Source organism: Nicotiana attenuata, chromosome 6 (genome assembly GCF_001879085.1).
Source record: "Nicotiana attenuata strain UT chromosome 6, NIATTr2, whole genome shotgun sequence".
NCBI classification, from domain to species: domain Eukaryota; kingdom Viridiplantae; phylum Streptophyta; class Magnoliopsida; order Solanales; family Solanaceae; genus Nicotiana; species Nicotiana attenuata.
Window position 1 is genome coordinate 85874712 of NC_031994.1, and position 21167 is coordinate 85895878.

Genomic DNA, 21167 nt, shown 5'->3' on the forward strand with positions numbered 1-21167 from the left:
CAAATATTTGTTCAGCTTTTTTAATATCATTGATATAATATATAAGTCTTACTTTTCCCTTCTTTTTTTTTTTTTTTTTCTGTAGATCAGTTATAAGAACACTTATACATTATACATGTTTTCTCTTCTCCTTTTTTCCTTTTTTTCTTCTTTTTTTCTTTTCTAATTTCATTTATTATTATTTTCAGATTATTTTTTCTTTTAAATTTATTTCATAATGTAATTATGCACGTCTTTTTTACTCCTTTATTTTTGTTCCTTTTTATTTTTTTCTCTATTTTTTCACTATATCAACAAATTATAATTGATATTATATATTTTTAATTTATTTTATTTTTATGTATTAATTATTAAAAAATAACTTATTGTAGCATATAGTATACCAAAAATAATATATTACTCAAGTATATTATTGCAACATACTATGACACCCATAAAGTATATATCATATACTGACAGGGTATTATAGAGGACTAGTCATTTCTTCACCAAACAAAATACTCATCAGTCCTGTATGATATCCACATGATATATGTCAAATACTAACATAGTATCATATAGGTCTGGTTCACTACTTCCAGAAAGACACCCAATCCTCTATGATACCAACCTGATATATATCATACACTGACGCGGTATCATAGAGGATTTGTTCATTCTTTAAAAAAATCATCAGTCCTTTATGATACCCATATGGTATATATCATATACTGTCAAGGTATCATATAGTACTAGTTTATTCTTTCAAGAAAATTAGCAGTGTATTGTTATAATTAATGATANCGTCGTCGTTCGATCAAGGAGTATAACATGTTTGTATACAATACAACTTTATCTTCTTTGCTAGTTCTACTTAATTTTGGCCCAAATTCACAAAATCTACTCCGAAAATCTCCACCAAACTTACTCAAAATGTAGCCATAGCCTTCAATCAACATTTCGAACATGACTCGGTAAAAATTTAATCAAAATAACTATAGAGTGAGATTTTTCCTATTATTTTATGCGAACATTGACCCGCAATAAGTAGCACCTGCTGGTGGTCATTAAGCAAATAGCTAATGTTTAAAATAGATAATTTTGATTAAGTTTGGCTAAGTTCGTTCTCTTGTTTATCTGTTCAACATGATGAAAGCTTGGATCAATCAAACCCCTAGAATCCAGTGAAAAGTTTACAATGTCACATGGTATTGGCCTAGAAGAGCTAACAAATGAATATATAAAAAACGAAGTAGTATATATATATATATATATATATAGGTTCATGCATATCGGGTAAAATGGCAAGGTTCCTGTATATCAATCCAACTCATTCCCATGCATTATGTATCTTTCTCTTGGGAATATGAAATACAGATGAACAATGAAAGTTTCCACTATAAGCATAACTTAATTTAACGCTTACATGCATGCCCAGACTTCTAATGCAATCCAAAAATTTATCAGTCAAACATTCATTTTTGAATAAGTAATAGTAGTTACTCAGTCCCAATTTATGTGATGTATTTTTCTTTTTAGTTTATTTTTAATATTCCTATATTTAAAAATAATTTAATTTCAAACTTCTTATTTTATATTTAAAAAGATGATATATAATCACATAAATATCTATGGATTATTCTAGACCATAAGTTTCAATTTTTTTTTCTTTGGGATAAATTTTATGTCCAATCAAAGTGCATCACATAAGATGAAACAAACAAAAGTAATTATTTCTAAAGGACTCGAGAAACCATGGGAAACTTGTAAACCATGTTCTCAGGTCAAGTTTTCAGTTCTCATGCATGTCCAACGTGAATTAGGGGTGTAATACATTATAAAAGTTGAAACAGATAATCAAGAATATAATATTAATTATTCAGTAGAATAATGTAATCAAGAATATTATGGGGTATTCAGTTTATTGCTAAGATCGATTTAGGTTCTTCAGTAGATGCATAATTTAGTAGTAACGTGTACTATTCTAAATATATACCAACCAACTAAACTGCCATCCATTATCTCCTCACAAATACGTCCGACAGAAGGCATTCTTGTGATTAATGTTTAGGGAATAACATGCTTTTAATAATGCTTTTTTTTTTGTTAATCTTAAATGGGATTCGGTTAATTGATCCATAATCACATGATTAAGACTATGTTCTGCTAGAAACTGTGAATTGTGTAATTTGCACTCATTCTCTTTTTCTTCAACTGCAATAAGTACTTCTTGCCTATTTGCATATAATGGTATCTGTCGGGTTTGACTTCATCTCCCTGCAAAGACTTCTCAAAGTGCAAATTCTGTATCATGATATGGAGCTTTTGATCCATGTCAAATCCCCCATCATAATGGAAGATGAAAGCCTGGGTGAATGATATAATAAATAAATATAAAAAAAGAAGTATCATGATAATTCACTAATTAAAAAAATAATATACTAAATCAATGTTCTCATCTATAATCATTTTCTAAACTTTTATTTATTAAAAAATAGTATTATTTAAATGAATTTATAAACCTGCACTAGTAATTTAATTTTGCTCTTTCAAGCTAAAAGATACATGCAAGTTGATCCAAACAAAACAATTATTAAAAAATAGAACTAGAAAGAGATACAACATCTAGTTTAATATCTTTCAGATTTTTGCCTACATATATTTGTGAGTAGTATTAATTACTGAAGTAGATTGTACACGAAGTCTAGACAGCGCATGTGGTTTTATTGTTGTAGGTCTAAATATCACAAGTTCTTGGCCTTTGCAATTGATTCTAACCAATGAGTACGTAGTCTCTGTCCTGTCTGTAATTTTTATAATGAAATTCTTGCCATTTCCAAAAATAACTTACCCACGCACGAGAAAAGTTGATATAATCATCGCCCCTTTTTATGAGAGGTCAATTTAAGTATGCATTCCTTCAGAAAATGGATGATACCATCTAACTGCCAAAATATGCAATGTTCAATCAATTCAAGAAAAATAACCTTAAATGTTGAAACACATCAAGAAGACAGGTCCACGCCTACTGTCCATCCCCCAAAACTCACTTTAATATTTTTTCATGTTCAAATATTAAATGAAGAGTATCTCCACTAGGCCACTACTGAAATTATTATAGGTACTCATGTTTAACCGTAAAGCTACGGATTATATATGACTACATATGCATTAATATATGTGTTCAACCTAAATATGGAGTCATGTGTGGCATGTGCTATTAGTCACATTGTTTTAGACAGTACGAACAAGTACCAAATTACAATTTACGTACAGTTCATAAAAATTTGAGATTAATAATAACTTAAAAAGGGACAGATAGGTACTTTTAGGGACGACCTCAGGATTTTTATGTGACGGGGCACATTATTCTGCTCAGTCAAAACCTCCTAAAGGCTTTGAGTGTTAAGGGTGTCAAGCGCTTTAAATTTACCATTTTCAAGGCATATAGATATACATATACACAGTGGCGGATCCAGAATTTTAAAGTTGTGGGTGCTCGCCGATTAAAATTCTAAAAGAAGAGAAAAAAAGAGTTTAGTTGTGGGTGCTCACTCAATTTTTATCTAAATATTTTTATAGTTGCCTATGCAAATTTACTAAATATGGTCAAAGTTAATGGGTGCTTAAGCACCCATAAATGCCTAAGTAGATCCGCCACTGCATATACAAGATTCCTGCTGAAACTAATGGAGTCCGGTGACCCTTCACTATAACACACAAGTCTGCCTCTAGTAATGTTGACCTAATGCCCAATAAAAGGGAGACTGCGGTACCAATCAAAAAGACAACTGTAGCTACTGGACAGCGAAATGAATTTATTACTTGATATTATATGTAAAAATTCATTAAGAAAGTGAAAATTTTTATATTAGCGGTCTTTATAAGTTAATTTCATTCAATTACTCCATCATAAATTTAGTACTCTAGTATAGTACTAAGTGTTGACGAGAAGTGTTATTTTGTGACTTGAATTATTTCCTTATATTTTTGGAAACTCATAATCCCTATAGATTTAGGAAAACCCATTGTCCTAATAGATTTGAGAAAGGAAAACTTATAGTCCTTGTCAAATTGGGAAACCTTTCTCTTATAGATTGGGACTATTTGGTACCTATATATAGAGGTTGTAGTTGGGGATTCTATAGATTGTATTGTGATTATCTTCTCATTCATAGTGAAAAACTCTCTCTGCTTCTGCCCTGAGGATTAGGCTTAGCTGAACCTCGTTAAATCCTTGTGTTATTTTTATTCTTTATTTGCTATGTGTTTGATTGTGTGCTAGTTAACCCACGATATCTCACAATAATTGGTATCAGAGCAAGGTTCAGATTTCTACATATAATCTAGGGTTAAGATGTCTTCGTCAACTTCAACAAAGTACGAAGTAGAGAAATTTGACGGGGGTTCTAGCTCCAGCCTATGAAAGATTAGGATGAAATCGTCTCTGATGTTACAAGGATTATGGAAGGCAATTGATGAAGATTTTCCTGAAGAGATGAAAGAGACAGAGAAGGCTGACCTGAAGGAGAGGGCTTTGAGTGCGATCTTCATGAGCGTTATAGATAGAGTTCTTCAGGAAATTGTTGAAGAAACCTCTGCAGCAATGGCATGGAAGAAGCTGGAAGATCTGTATTCTAAGAAATCGCTCACAAACCGCCTCTACCTGAAAAAGAGGTTATACAATCTCCGTATGAACGAAGGTACACCTGTTAGAACTCACCTTGATGAGTTTAATTCAATTATAATGGATCTGAAGAACGTGGATATCAAAATTGAGAGTGAGGATCCGACCTTGATTGTATTATGTTCTTTACCACCATCTTATGATACTTTTGTCGATACACTGCTAGTTGGGAAAGATAGTATTTTACTAGAAAATGTTAGTAATGCACTAAAATATAAAGAGTTGAAAAAGAGCTTTCCGGACAGCAGAATTGAGGGTGAGGGTCTCATGAGTAGAGGAAGAACACAACAAAATAATTTTAACAGAAAAAAGTCAACCGCCAGATCAAAGTCTAGAGCAAGGAAGCAAAACTGTTATGAGCGCGGGGAGTAAGGTCACTACAAGAGGGATTATCCTGAGCTGAAAGAGAAAAGAGGAAAGTAAAAAGTAGATAATTCGGCAAATATTGTTGACACTGGCAATAATTCTGATGATAGTGATTATGTAGGGGAAGTCTGTGACGTGAGTTCTAGTCATGGGCGGAATCCCTGGGTTCTTGATTCTGGTGCTATTTTCTACATGTGTCTCCACAAGAATTGATTTGCAACTTACAGGCAGATCAGTGGGACTGTCCACATGGGAGATGACAATCCATTACCAGTAGAGGGGATTGGTAACATCATATTGAGAATGTTCGATGGAATTATCAGAAACAATGAGTGTTGGCATGTTCCTTGAATAAAGAGATTTTTGATTTCTCTTTCGACTTTGGATGATCAGGGATATAAGTTTCACTCCGAGATGGAATACTTAAAGTGTGTAAAGGCTCCATGGTACTCATGAAGGGTAAACTGTATTCTAAATTGCATCATCTTCAAGCCAGTGTAGGTGAAGGGGAAACTGTTGTAGCTTCTAGGAAAAGTGATCTGAATCAGTCTCAGTTGTGGCACTTGCGACTTGGTTATATGAGTGATAAAGGGGTGTCGCGCCCTGTTTTCTCGCGAAAACGGGTTTCGACATTGACAACTCTTTTAAAGGAAGGGTTAAAAGAGAAGCGTTAGGGCACCTATTTGCAGATAACTCTGTTTGACTAGTCAACGCTACCAAAGATCGGGTAAGGGCTCAAACTACCTCAAAGAGAAGGTGTTAGGCACTCATCGAGGTCCACAACTGTGGGTCCTGACCGAACTTGAATTATATGGATTAGTCTAATAAATAAAGAGAGGGAGAGTACAAAGTTTGGGAATTTTATTATAGAAAGGTACATCGACTTGATTCAAATAGAAGAGAAAAGCCTAATGGATCACCCCGTGCAACATAAATAATACTTCGTAACTCCCTCAAGATGGGGTGTTACTCATATTATTCAGCGGGCACAAACTATCATCTCCTGCTACCCGAATACTATGTTAAAGTTGTTACCTTAAAGCATTCTAATTCAATTATAGGTCGTACCCTATGCGTGCACTACCCGTCCCATACCTATGGTCCAGGAGGTATTGGATCTCTATTTGGGTGGTTCTAGACCTCACTTAGGCAGCTCAAAAATGCAAAAAAGCTAGGCGACAATCAAAACATGTAAAGACTTCACCTAAAAAAGCAATAAGGGCTCACATTGACCTTCACACTTAAGTAGCAAGTGCACGCAAACACATATCAATTAGGCATTGGCAGAATCCAGAACTATAAGCCTATGTACATGCTTTCTAGGTGATCAAAGTATGCATGTAAATTTCGGATGCAGGATATTGTTTATAGGCAGAATTATGCAGGATTACAAGCTGATTATTAGCAATTTTAAGTTACCAATCCTATATTTGTTATGACTAGGTGATCTATGCAGTTGAGCATCACAGAATCTGCTGGGAAAAATCCCAGACTTATCCAGATTTTCCTAACAGTGTCGCTCAGGAACAGTGTTTAAGTAGTCTAATATTAACCAATTAACAAACAATTATTTCCTATAGGCAGGATCTCTAATAGTTGATGATTAGAACTCGCTTTATTTATACTTAGTCCTATAAACAAGATTTCCACTGAACAATGTGATACAATAGCAAATGAAGTGATCAAAATCCCATAGGCATGATTTCTAGGGAATAACTGAAGTAAATTGAAGGAAAATTCATTAACACACGTTCCTATAGGCAGGTTTCTAATGCATTTGATAGTAGTCATGCAAATTGAAGGAGTGCTCACTTCCTATAGGCATGCTGTCTATAAACACATATCAGTATTGCACTCATGTTTAATGGTAGACAAGTAGTGTGTGTGTGCTTCTTCTAATGTCATGATCTCTACAGTGCACATATGATCGAACAACACAAATAGCAAACATATTACCCGGTCCTATAGGCATGTTATCTACCCATTGCATATAGGTATTAAATTCTACCCATTCTCTTTTTACTAATACCCCAACTGTTTATATAGAAGATTATTACAAGCCTAATAATGAGTGGAAAGTACAAATGTTACATAACAGTGAACAGGCCTACAGTAGGCCCAAATAAAATAACTAAATACCCAGCATTGTTGGGCCTTCAATATCTCTTACATAGCATACCCAGGCCTTCAACAAAAAAGCCACATTCAATACACGACCCAAAGGTTCATAGAAGAGACCAAACCATTTATGTAACCACAACACCAAGTGTTGCACCACTTAGAACAACCAATATAGATACACAATACATGACGTGAAAATAGGATAGTAGGAACTCTTTTGGAGGTTGAGGGAGTGACTAGGACCAAGCCCCAGTGTGTCAGAGTTCACAAGGGCCTCAATTGGACCCCGAACAGAGCTCATACTAGGGAGGCCAACAATAGAACCTAGATAGCCTTGGCTTTCAGCCGGATAGTGATAGAGGAACATGAATCGAGTAATACACCAAATTGAGCATACAGAGCAACTAGTCAAGCATTCCAATAGATTAATCAAAGTATACATAACAAAGTACCACATAGACAACCTTATATTGAAGGAATTAGGAGAAGAAATAGGTTTACAAGCATACATAAATTGTCATGTACAAATGCAAAGAGTTAAACTAGTTGAGACCTAAAGATCCCGATTAAGCTAAGTACACATCCTAGAGCTATGTTAATCAGTATTTAGACATGATGGGGGACACACATGGTGATAATCACTGAAGGGACAGGTTAACAAATAAACCAAAACATATTAGCATAGGAACAAAGTCACAGTTGATAGAAAAATAGAGGGTTTATCTTAAAAATCAGGACAACAAGGAAACATGTTTAGAGCAAATTTTAAAACAGTATTCTGTAGAGTTGGGATTAATACACAAAGGTCAGTCAAGTGGACACATGACTCATCACTTAAAGGATTCATTCAAGATGGGGGGGGGGGGTTCTATAGAGTTGTAGTGATATCTAAAGCAAAACATGAAGAAATTTAATAACTAATAATATATAGCCACAGTAGTCAGATTCATATCAAAATAGACTTGCATTGAAGCTCAAAACTGAACATATTCAGATGCTAGAGGTACAAAACTCATTCCAGAAAAACAAGGAATCACAGAAGTGCAAATCAAACAGTAAACTATCTCATGGGTTCAATTATCACATAATGACAAAGATTATTGAGCATTATCATAGTTAAATCATGCTCATGCAATTCAAACACATATAGGTATGCATAAAGAAAGAAGGAAATTGAACATTGTAAAAGTTTAAAACTCTAACCAGTAGCAGAATCAAAAGTGTGAATAGCGTAATAGCAAAAACCCCAGGTCTTTGATGCTTCAGAGTTCACAAGAGCCTCGAGAATGGGCTCCGAGCAGTACTTTCAGCGGAGAAGGTCGTTCAATGGCCTTGGCTTTCAGTCAGCCCGGAATTCAGTAATTTTGGAGAGTGTTCGAGTGTAACAGTGAATGAGTGAGTGATAGAGGAGAGTATTGAGAACAATAGCAGTGATTAGGCGATTCAAAAGTCTGTTGAAGGGGATTTAGGAAAGGGGTTTATATAGTAGTAGATTCAACACATAAAATAAGGAAATACGGTAGATTAAACACAGAATAAGGAAAATATAGCATGCGAGAATCAATTAGAATTAATTTTAGGGAAAATAACACATAAAATAAGGAAGTACAGTAGATTAAACAGAAAATAAGGAAGAATTCATTAGTCAAACACAAGTAAGGGAAGAATATCACATGCAATCGAGAATCAGAAGGAAAAGGGAAAATCTCAAACCCTAGTTGGGACTAACGGCCTTGAATCGAACCAATAATGCAAGAATCGTTCATTATAGCGTGTATATAGACGAAAGATCGTCCAGATCTTCACAAAATCAAAGTAAATTGGCGCTGTTCTTGAGACGTAGTTCTTGCCAAAAATAGGGCAAGAACTAAGTAACACCATAGGCATGCGTATAATAGCCGAGTATCACAAAATAGGTAAGTAAATCATGGATTGATTCCATATTTGAGACGGATTTGGAGAGTTTTAGGAAGGCGGCTAGGTTTTCACGGAGAGGAGAGGAGAGTATATAGGGGCGGCGTCTCAGGGGTAATGGGGGTTAGGGTTTCTAGGTTGGATAATTAAAAAGGGGGATTGATTGTGGGCCGTTGATCTCTTAAGATCAACGGCCAAGATTAAAAAGAGGCTGGGGCGGGTCGCTTGAAATGGGTCGCGACCAAGTTTATTAAAGGGATGTTTGGCTTGGGCTTCTGATGAGTGAAGTGGGGTGGGCCAAAGATTTGGGCTTAATTTGGTCCAGAAATAGCCTTATATTGGGCTATAAAATAAATATGCGAAATTAGTTTTTAAAATAATTCATAAAATATATTAATAAATAATATAAACACTATTCATGCAGTAAAATGATTTAGAATACTTGCTTGACATTATAAAAATATAAGTAAAATTGTTTTTTTAGCACAAATAATACAATAAAATGTAATTATGCATAGAATAAATGCTATTCTTTGCAAAATTATGCAAATAGTTTAAAAAAATACAAACATAATTATATAAAATAAAGTAAAATATTATGAAGCATATATAAGGATGCAGAATAATAATTTGGATGATTGAGTCATTATAAAAATAATTTAAAGGATAATTTATAAATATTGAATGATTTAAATGCAAGGAAAATTGATTTTGAAGTTTTAAAATTATAAAAACTATGGGAAAATGTTTGAATAAATCTTGTAAATGAAATAATAGTGCAAAATGATATTTGAAAGTATATATATATTTAAAACAATATGAGTGCAAAATTAGGTATCAACAAGGGGTTGTCTTTGTTGAGTAAGCAGATTATGCTGAATGGGTACAAATATCAAGTTTTGAATTTTTGTGAGCATTTTGTGTTTGGTAAATAGACAAGGGTAAAGTTCAACAAGAAGGCCGAGCACAAGACCGGAGACAAATTAGATTATATACATTCATACTTGTGGGGTCCAAACAGAGTTCCCTCCAAGAGTGGTGTCAGGTATTTTATGACTTTGATTGATGATTACTCAAGGATGGTGTGGGTGTATTTTCTGAAAATAAAAGATGAGGCATTTTCGATATTAGTTAAATGGAAGATGATGATTGAGAGGCAGACGGAAAGAAAAGTTAAGCGTCTTCGAACTGACAATAGGTTGGAATTTTGCAATTCCGAGTTCGATAATTTCTGCAGCAGGGAGGAAATAGTGAGACACCGCACTTGTGTCCGAACACCAAAACAAAATGGTGTTGTATAACGTATGAATAGAATGCTTTGCGATAGGGCACGAAGCATGCTTTCACATAATGTGTTAGTAAGGATTTTTGGGCTGAAGAAATCAATACCGCTTATTATTTGGTCAACTGATCTCCATCCAGAGCTATTGAGTTCAAAACTCCTTTTGAGGTCTGGTCCGGTTCGCCTGCTCATTATTCAAATTTAAGGATATTTAGTTATCCTGCTTATGCTCATGTGAGGGATAAAAAACTTGAGTCGAGGTCAAAGAAGTGCATATTTCTAGGGTATGCAACTGGAGTGAAAGGTTATAGGTTGTGGTGCACAGATCAAAAGACTCCGGGGCTAATTATCAGTAAGGATGTAACATTCAATGAATCTGCCTCAATGGACAATCAGAGGGAGAAGGCAATAGCAGAATCAAATTGTGGTGTCAGTGACCGCATAGAGCTAGAAATTGAATCTCCACTAGCTCAATCCAGTAGTTCTAAGGTAGAGGAAGTGGAGGAGGTGCAAAATATTGATCAAGATGATAATGTTGATGCACCTGCGCAACAACAACCATATAGCATTGCAACAGACAGAGAGAAGAGTGATCAATCTACCATAAAGGTTTGCAAACGTAGTTGACGGGAATCTTCTTGGATACACGAATCCTATGGGATTTTCTTTGGCAGTTGCAGAGACCGTTGATGAGTTTGAGCGTTATAGCTATCCAAAAGCTATTCCAAATACAGAACCAAATCGACGGATTAGTGCTATGGCTGAAGAGATTGAGTCTCTTAACACGTTTAGGCGTTGCCTAGACTTGGTTGATGTGTGCGGCAATGGGTAAAGCCCTGGAGAGGGCTAAGGGCAAGGTAGAGAGACGTTGTTCCTGTTGATGAATAGAATTCAAGCCAAGGGGAAGATTTGTTATTTTGTGGCTTAAATTATTTCCTTGTATTTTTAGGAAACTCATAATCCCTATAGGTTTAGGAAAACTCATTGTCCTAATAGATTTGGAAAAGGAAAACATATAGTCCTTGTCAAATTGGGAAACCTTTCTCTTATAGGTTTGGGACTATTTGGGATCTATATCGGGGTTGTAGTGGGTATCTATAGATTATATTGTGCTTTTCTTCTCATTCACAGTAGAAAACTTTCTCTGCTTCTGCCCCGAAGCTTAGGCTTAGCCGAACCTTGTTAAATCCTTGTGTTGATTTTGTTTGACTCAAAAAAATATAGAATCTTTTTTGGACAAATCAATCAAAGATGAAGGGGTAAATCCTAGTTAAGGATAATTAACTCTAGATCCGAGATGAATAATATGAATTAAAAAAATATAGCCAAATATAAATGTTGACGGCGATTATGACCAGATTTAATGGCATAAAGAAAGATGCATTAAGTAATAAAAATATGAATAAAGAAAAAGATTCACCCGATCTTCAGTGAGACGGATCTTCTTTCTTTTAATAAAGACGAATGATAGACAAATACAAGAACCTTATGACCCATTTTTGGATCTGATGAAGGTATGGGATCACAGATCCTCTCATTTATTTGGAGAGGTGTGTTTACATATTTTCTAGAAAGGGGGAGAGGGAGAGAGAGAGAGCCCCCCTTTTGGGAAGTCCTCTCTTCCTATTTATAAGGGGTTTTCCTAAAAAAACCCTAAAAGAAAAGGTAAATATTCCTTTTGAGGATTCCAAAGCAGACTGGTTGTTTCATCACTGCCCGACCTCGGCCTGTCCGACCTCGGCCTTATTGATGACGGTCTGACCTCGGCCTTATTGATGACGGTCCAACCTCGGCCTGTCCGACCTCGGCCTTATTGATGACGGTCTGACCCACATTAGTCCCTCCGCATATCCAGGTCGTCTCTTGGTCGAGCTCGGTGAGCGGACTTCATTAATCGTAGTTCGAGAAATCCGGATGGGGAGGTTGACATGGCATGTGATGAGCCTGATATTCTGATCCATTTCCGAAGGGTTCATAAAAAGACCAAGACCCCAAGTTTTCCAATGCTCATCATACGATTTGAAAGCTTGTTGCATCAAATCAAGATATATACCATCATGGTTACAAGTACTGAAAATATTTAGGCCACTATAATTAACTGCTCCACTTATTTGTTTCTCCACGTATTTCACCATTAATGGTGGTGGTGAATCTGATCCAGGTTTCATGGATGCAAGTTCTTGCAATATTTCTGCAACATCAGTTGGCTGAGTGACTAGATCAGTATTTAGTTTTGCTTCCAAGATTCTAGAACATACGTCCAGAGCAGAAACAACATAAAAAAAGTACATTTCGGTATTTGGTATGGCAATAACACCTTGAACTACTCAAGACATGAGAATGTCATGAATGACAACAACTCTCTTGACTTTATCTGCCGCAGACAAATTCTTAACAAGATCTGCCACTGGTTTGTCAAAACTCCATAGCAGCGTAGAAAGAGGGTATTAAATTTGATGGGTAAAAGCCGTTGCTATCAGGGGGAATGTTGACGAGAATAGTGTGACCACTAAAATTATATAGGTGCGTTGGGTCATGGGATCAAATTGTAGGTGAGACCAGAACTTGTCTCACTCTCATTTTCTTGTATTCCTAATGTAATTCGGATGCTAGCAGTTATTATCGTTTTATTTTCAAGTTGCCTTATTAAATTCGAACGAGGCCTAGTTGTGAATCAAGTTTGAGCTAGTCGAATGAGATTTAAATTCGAGTGAAGTCGAATTATTCCTTTTGGCGATGGCCTTTAGCCGTAGGGGTGTTATTTCGGGCAAAATCCGGAATGTTAACCCGTTGTGATTCGAGCAAGGTCGAATTCTTCTTTTTAGCAATGGCCTTGGCCGTAGGGGTGTTATTTCGAGCTAAGGCCGAAATGTTGTAATTCGAGCGAGGTCGAATTATTCTTTTTGGCGATGGCCCTTGGCCGTAGGGGTCTTATTTCGAGCTAAGGCCGAAATGTTAACCCGTTGTAATTCGAGCGAGGTCGAATTCTTCTTTTTGGCGATGGCCTTTGGCTGTAGGGGTGTTATTTCGGGCAAAGGCCGGAATGTTAACCCGTTGTGGTTCGAGCAAGGTCTAATTCTTCTTTTTAGCAATGGCCCTTAGCCGTAGGGGTGTTATTTCGAGCTAAGGCCGAAATGTTAACCCGTTGTAATTCGAGCGAGGTCGAATTCTTCTTTTTGGCGATGGCCCTTGGCCGCAAGGGTGTTATTTTGAGCTAAGGCCGAAATGTTAACCCGTTGTAATTCGAGCGAGGTCGAATTCTTCTTTTTTGGCGAAGGCCTTTGGCCTTAAAAGGTGTTATTTTTAACTTATCAAAATGTTAACCCATCGTCGTTCGATCAAGGTCGAACTCTTCTTCTTCTTTGGCGAAGGCCCTTGGCCTTAAAGGGTGTTATTTCGAACTTATCAAAATGTTAACCCATCGTCGTTCGATCATGGTCGAACTCTTCTTCTTTGGTGAAGGCCCTTGGCCTTAAAGAGTGTTATTTCGAACTTATCAAAATGTTAACCCGTCATCGTTCGATCAAGGTCGAACTCTTCTTCTTCTTTGGCAAAGGCCCTTGGCCTTAAAGGGTGTTATTTCGAACTTATCGAAATGTTAACCCGTCGTCGTTCGATCAAGGTCGAACTCTTCTTCTTTGGCGAAGGCCCTTGGCCTTAAAGGGTGTTATTTCGAACTTATCGAAATGTTAACCCGTCGTCGTTCGATCAAGGTCGAACTCTTCTTCTTCTTTGGCGAAGGCCCTTGGCCTTAAAGGGTGTTATTTCAAACTTATCGAAATGTTAACCCGTCGTCGTTCGATCAAGGTCGAACTCTTATTCTTCTTTGGCGAAGGCCTTGGCCGTAAGGTCGACCTCCTCTTTTTTGGTGACGGCCCTTGGCCGTTGGGGTGTTCCCCGGGGGAGTCCCAATTTGGTTAATTTTGCTTGCATTGGAGAGTAGGACGTATTTCTTGGGGGAGTCCCAGTTTGCTTAATTTTGCTTGCATTGGAGAATATGATGTGTTTCCAGGGGGAGTCCTAGTTTGCTTAATTTTGCTTGCATTGGAGAATATGATGTATTTCCTGGGTGATTGCTCCTGCTTCTATTTCACTTAGAGAAATAGTCAGTTAAAACAAAATAAAAGCGTTCGTTACCTCGATTTGATCGGTCGACGAGTGGAGAGGAGTGACCATATTCCCTTCTCCGGTTATGCTTTCAGTGGCCACTACCAATTTTGGCGCGGCTGTCCGCTTTAGTAAAGTTTTTTTTTGTTGTACAGATAACATATTATCTGATAGAGGAACAGTTGGGGAAGAAGAGGGCACCAGATGACCATATCTCTTTTGTGTGCCTTCTTGCAGATCCACGCTATTGTCTCGTATTTTTGGGAGGCTGAGCAAAGCAATCATGGAAATGAAGGCGAAGTAAACCGGCAGCTTGGCCAACATCATCCTTGATCTGTTTTCAAGCCTCTTCCTAATAATGGATTCAAGCTGAGGGCAACTAGTTTCATAAAATTTCCATGAAACACCCTTAACTGGAGCAGGTATCTGAGCTTCTGTTACAAACAATGAAGAAGAAACAAGAAGAAGAAGTAGAAAACTTGAAGTAGTTGACACCGTAGCTGCTGTCTCTTTCTATATTGGTTAGCTAATATTGATACAAAAACAGCAGGACCAAGGGTCACAATTTATAGCCATATAAAGTTATCCACTTGTATATTTTTTGTTCCATGGTTTAGACTTTAAGAGGAATCACGAAATTTTCTACAGTTGAAATATATAATCAAATTTATCCAATGATAAGAAACGCCTTTGATTTGGCATTTAAAGAACACAGAAGTTGTACGAATATTCTCTTATATGGAGAGTATATTAAAAATTTGAAGCTGCAGAAGCGAAAGAGAGTTTAAGAAAGCTATTTCGTCTTTCCATGTTATGGTAGACAGCCGTACTAGGAAATATCTACCATGAATAGAACGTGGAACTGGAATTGAATTCCAGATCTAGAGGAAACTAAAATTTTAACAAGAAAATCCCCACAGACGGCGCCAAATTGTTTGACTCAAAAAAATATAGAATCTTTGTTGGACAAATCAATCAAAGATGAAGGGGTAAATCCTAGTTAAGGATAATTAACTCTAGATCCGAGATGAATAATATGAATTAAAAAACATAGCCGAATATAAATGTTGACGGCGATTATGACCAGATTTAATGGCATAAAAAAGATGCATTAACTAACAAAAATATGAATAAAGGAAAAGATTCACCCGATCTTCAGTGAGACGGATCTTCTTTCTTTTAATAAAGACGAATGATAGACAAATACAAGAACCTTATGACCCTTTTTTGGATCTGATGAAGGTATGGGATCACAGATCCTCTCATTTATTTGGAGAGGTGTGTTTACATATTTTCTAGAAAGGGGGAGGGGGAGAGGGAGAGAGAGAGAGAGAGCACCCCTTTTGGGAAGTCCTCTCTTCCTATTTATAAGGGGTTTTCCTATAAAAACCCTAAAAGAAAAGGTACAATTAGAGGGAATATTCAGTAGAATATTCCTTTTGAGGATTCCAAAGCAGACTGGTTGTTTCATCACTGCCCGACCTCGGCCTGTCCGACCTCGGCCTTATTGATGACAGTCCGACCTTGGCCTTATTGATGACGGTCGGACCTCGGCCTGTCCGACCTCGGCCTTATTGATGACGGTCCGACCTCGGCCTTATTGACGATGCTCCGACCTCGGCCTTGTTGATGACGGTCCGACCTCGGCCTTATTGATGACGGTCCGACCTCAGACTTATTGATGACGGTCCGACCTCGACCTTATTGATGACGGTCCGACCTCGGCCTTATTGATGATGGTCCGACCTCGGCCTATCCGACCTCGGCCTTATTGATGACGGTCCGACCTCGGCCTTATTGATGACGGTCCGACCTCGGCCTGTCTGACCTCGGCCTTATTGATGACGGTCCGACCTCGGCCTGTCCGACCTCGGCCTTATTGATGACGGTCCGACCTCGACCTGTCCGACCTCGGCCTATCCGACCTCGGCCTTATGTCTCCCTCCGCGTGCTGAATTTCTCTGATCTAATTTTGACCCATACAGATTTTATTCTTTATTTGTTTTGTGTATGATTGTGTGCTAGTTAACCCATGATATTCCGCAACTAAAAGAATACTACGTACTGCATAATAATTAGTTCTATTTCAATTTGATTGAGTTTTTGTAGAATAAATGGTAGACAAAAGTAAACATACAATAAAGAGTGGACGTGTCGGTTGGCGTGATAAAGGTTGTCATAAGTCAAAACCCGACAAAGCAACAGGGTCACATGATTATCCTTTGTGGGACCCTTTTTTCTTTCTTAATTTGAGTTTGGGTATTGCACATGGACTCTTCTAGATTGACCTGTTCCCTAAAGTACCCCAGACATGTAGAGCCCACCATCTCTTTCATCACCCTTCTGTACACACGAGTGCCATTGTTTTGCTTCATTCAATCACTTGTTCGTGCAGTGAGTTGGGATATAGAATTCTTGAACTAAAAAATGTACTATTATACATTTTTGTTCTAGAAAATTTTGGACATGTAGCGTTATATCATTTTAAGACTGGAGCTTTGGTAAGACAAAGTATAAATACGAAATGAATTGCTAAGCAAAAAGATAGGAGAGGAGTATTATAGTATGCGCCACAAATTATTTATTTATATATATTTGGCTATTATTTTGAGAGCGACCATGCAATGTTATTTTCCCAAAAAGAGATATGTATTGACCAAAAACGTAAGGAAGAGCAAAATTGAATAATTTTGAAGACAAATTTGATTTTTTCCCTCTATTATTTAACAAATATCCAGCAAGAATCATGATTAGGCGAACAAATAAATTTTGGACATCTAATATGATTAGATAAAAAGAATCTCTTTTTCCAATAATGACTAAACAGCGCAAGCAAAGACATGGGCTCATATAATCCCAGTCGTTTTCAATTTGGTTAATAGACGATTTTTTCTCAATAAGTTCCACCATGTTCGTTATAGAGCTTTCAATAATTACAGAGTATCACCTCACTATTTTTTTAAGAATTAGATTTAGCATAATTCTATTGTAAGTCTGTTTATAGAATTAGCCACTTTATTGCCAGAGTAGCTGTTAATTTGTAGAATCCTTAGCTAAGCTGATCGAGCAGCATGCAGACTAGATGAGCACCGTTACTATCTAGGGCACTGATTCTGTAAGAAGAAGAGAAGAGAGAAAGAAAGGAAGATAGATCATATATTTTAGGCAAAATTAAGTGTTAGTTACATTTTTGGTACTTAATAGTGCTTTTATAATAGAATCTGCACTGTTAAGAAACAACCTTAACTAACTAGTCCTTCTAGCTTTCTAAGTTGCTAAATGACCCCTAACTACACAAGGCATCATTCTTGCATTTCAATGTACTTCAATACTCCCCCTCAAGCCGGAGAGTGGAAGACATCTAACGCTCCCAGCTTGGACAATAACAGATGATGCTGAGCAGCTCCTAATGTAACCCTTTGGTCATCAAATCTGCTAAATGCTATTTGTTGGATACATATTCAGTAGTAATAAGCCCCGTCTTGATCCTTTCCCTCACAAAATGACAATTAATCTTTGTGTGCTTGGTTCTCTCATGAAATATGGGATTGGCTACTAGTTGCAAAGCAGCTTTGCTGTCACAGTATATATGCGCTGGTTTGATCACATTGTTACCCAGTTCTTCTAGCAATCCAATCATCCAAACTGCCTCTGCAACTGGTGCAGCCATGCTTTTATATTCTGCTTATGCTAAGCTTCTGCTGCTTGTTTGTTGCTTCTTGGACTTCCAGGACAACAAGAAGTCTCCTAGTTTGACAATGTATCCTATGGTCGACCTTCTAGTATTTGTGAAAACTGCCCAATCTGAGTCACAAAACACTGTTAAGTTGTTTGTCTCACCTTTCTTCAGCAATATACCTAAGCATGGAGATCCCTTGTTGTATCTCACCTCCCTCAAGACTGCATCCAAATGTGATTGTTTAGGATTCTGCATAAATTGACTCAACGCTTGCACAACAAAACTTATATCTAGTCTTGTGATGGTCAAATAAAGCAGCTTTCCTATCAACTTTTGGTAGCTTCCAGCGTCCTCAATAGCTTATCTCCTGTGTTCCCAACATGGTTATCATAATCTACAGTAGTTAGCTTATGATTGAGTTCCATTGGAGTTGTAATTGGCCTGCATCCACTCAAACCTGCCTTTGAAATAAGCTCTATGGCATATATTCTCTGGTTCAATACAATTCCTCCTTGTGATCTCAAGATCTCTATTCCAAGAAAATATCTAAGTTCCCCTAAATCTTTCACTATGAAATTGTGGTGAAGAGTCTGCTTGACTTCTGTAATCATACTGTGAGAATTCCCAATTTCAACAAATCATCCACATACACCAGGATGATCACAATGTTCTTGCCATATTTCTTGGTAAAGAGTGAATGATCATGTGAGCTCTGAGAGTATCCAGCTTGCAGCAAAGCATTTGTAATCTTAATATTCCATTGCCTCGAGGCTTATTTCAAACCATAGAGGGATTTCAACAATCGACACACCTTATACTCCCCCTGTTTGTGAAATTACAGAGGTAAATCCATATAGACTTTCAGTGAGGTCACCTTGGAGATAGGCCTTATTGACATCCATTTGAAACAATGGCCAACCCTTGGAAGCAGCAACATTGATAACAATTCTCACTGTAACCATTTTAGCTACATGTGAGAAAGTTTCATGGTAATCCAATCCATCTTGTTGTGTGTAACCTTTAGTTACCAATCTAGCTTTGAACCTGTCCACCTCTCCATTTGCCTTGTATTTTATTTTGTAGACCCATTTTCAGCCTATGGCTTGCTTCCCAATGGGCAGGTCTACAATCTCCCACGTGTGATTGTCTTCTAGTGCTTGTATCTCCTGTTCCATTGCTTTTATCCACTGTGGATCCTGTGTTGCTTCTTTGAAGGCTCTAGGTTCCACTAGGACTGAAAAGACTTGTAAATAAATAGACTTGATATGTTGTGGTAAGATGATCATATCCAACACGATTTGAGATTGGAAACCTACAGTTCCCAGACAACTTTGAAGAAGTCACATAGTCTTTCATCCATATGAGAGGAATTGTCTTTCTGGGTTCTCTTAGAGCTGGTTGTGCAGGTAAGTCAGTTGTAGTTGGTGCAGGCACTGGCTCAACAAGAAGAGCCTCTTCTGACACCTCACTTAATGCTGAACCTTGAGTGTCTGTGAAGTCCAACTGCTCCAGTGTTATAGAGATTGGCTCTACTTCTTCTGATTCCAAGTCTGTGGGAGCATCATCACCTGCAGGGGAATCAATGTCATCTTAATTCACAGGTAAATTAGTGTCTTTGACTCACAACTTGTATAGGTGGTGAATTAGGAATATGCTCTTGTGCTGAAATGGGCTGTTGAATGAACATATCATCTGCTTCAACTCCTGTATCCTTGAAAGGAAATCTACGTTCTTGAAACACTACATCCCTGCTTACAAAAAATGATTTTTTTTTCAAGATCATACAGTCTATAGCCCTTTTGTGTTTCTAATTATCCATTGAACACTCTCTTCCTAGCTATGGGTGCAAACTTATCTCCCTTGGGCAAGATTGTTGCTTGGCATTACAACTAAATACCCTTAGGTGATCTACCTTCGGCTCTTTCCCATACAATAACTCGTAGGGAGTTCTTCCTTTCAGAGCTGGTGTAGGTAGCCTATTGATCACATAGACTGCAGTCTTAATACAATCAACCCAAAATCTTACAGGAACTCCACTTTGAAATTTCAAAGCTCTGGCCACCTCTAAGATGTGCCTGTAATTATTTCTACAGTTCCATTTTGCTGCAGTGCATAGGGACAACTAGTTTGATGAATAATACTATAAGAAGCCAACAAGCTATCACACTGTGTATTACAATATTCCGTTCCATTGTTAGATCTTAAGTACTTGATATGACGCCAAAATGATTGTTTATTATCAAAAGAAAGTTTTTCAAAACTACACACACTTCACACTTTGACTGTATTAGACATACCCAGGTGTATCTACTGTAATCATCTACTATTGTAACAAAATAGCATTTCTTGTCATAGGTTGGAACCTTGTATGCCCCCAAACATCTAAATGAAGAAGAGGAAACATAGCAGCTGAGTTTGAAACATTAGTTGGAAATTGTAGCCTACATTGTTTTGCAAGAGGGCATACATCACAATTTCCTATTTCTATACTACTGATTTTATTCTTCAAGGATGACAAGTGCTTCAAAGATCTTATTGAAGTATGCCCCATTCTGTAATGCCATAAGACCGTTTCTGCACTTTCCTCTGTAATTGTTCCTGCCACCAATGCTTTGTTTTCTGTTTCCCTTTGCTTTATTGTGTACAATCCCTCATGTTCTCCACTAATCCCCAATACCTTGCTACTGTAAAGTCCCCGCAACACACAAAAATCAGAGAAAAAGGAGACTAAACAGCTGAGGTTTTTGGTGAGTTTTGACACTGATAGCAAGTTAAATTTATAATCTGGTACATGGAGCACATTCTTCACTTTCTGATTTCCTAGAATCTTTGCATTTCCTGTATGTGTAATGTTTGAAGTCTTCCCTGTTGGTAATTGTACACTTCTGTATCCATCAATGATCTTAAGTCTATCTAGTAAATCCTTATTACAGGTTATAGGATGAGTAGCACCTGTATCCACTATCCAATCCTTTTCTGTGGCATTGGACATTAATGAAACAATACCGGCCATGTTTGTAGAACACTCTGCA

The 21167-nt window shown here is 37.2% G+C and overlaps 1 protein-coding gene across 1 annotated transcript; it reads right to left on the minus strand.

Moving 5' to 3' along the window:
* Positions 18142-19097, minus strand: LOC109228063 (uncharacterized mitochondrial protein AtMg00810-like). The gene is made up of 3 exons (XM_019393245.1): positions 18975-19097; positions 18749-18847; positions 18142-18384 (listed from the first exon to the last, which is right to left on the minus strand). The coding sequence occupies exons 1-3, from the start codon at positions 19095-19097 to the stop codon at positions 18142-18144; spliced, it is 465 nt and encodes a 154-aa protein (XP_019248790.1).

Excerpts from the sequence above, each read along its gene's own strand:
- LOC109228063 (XM_019393245.1), bottom strand. The coding sequence starts at position 19,097 with ATGGTTACAGTGAGAATTGTTATCAATGTTGCTGCTTCCAAGGGTTGG. Across the intron at positions 18,848-18,974 it reads GTCTATATGGATTTACCTCT|AGCTCACATGATCATTCACT; the intron begins GTAATTTCACAA and ends GGATACTCTCAG. Across the intron at positions 18,385-18,748 it reads TGAAATTGGGAATTCTCACA|AATCCTAAACAATCACATTT; the intron begins GTATGATTACAG and ends CAATTTATGCAG.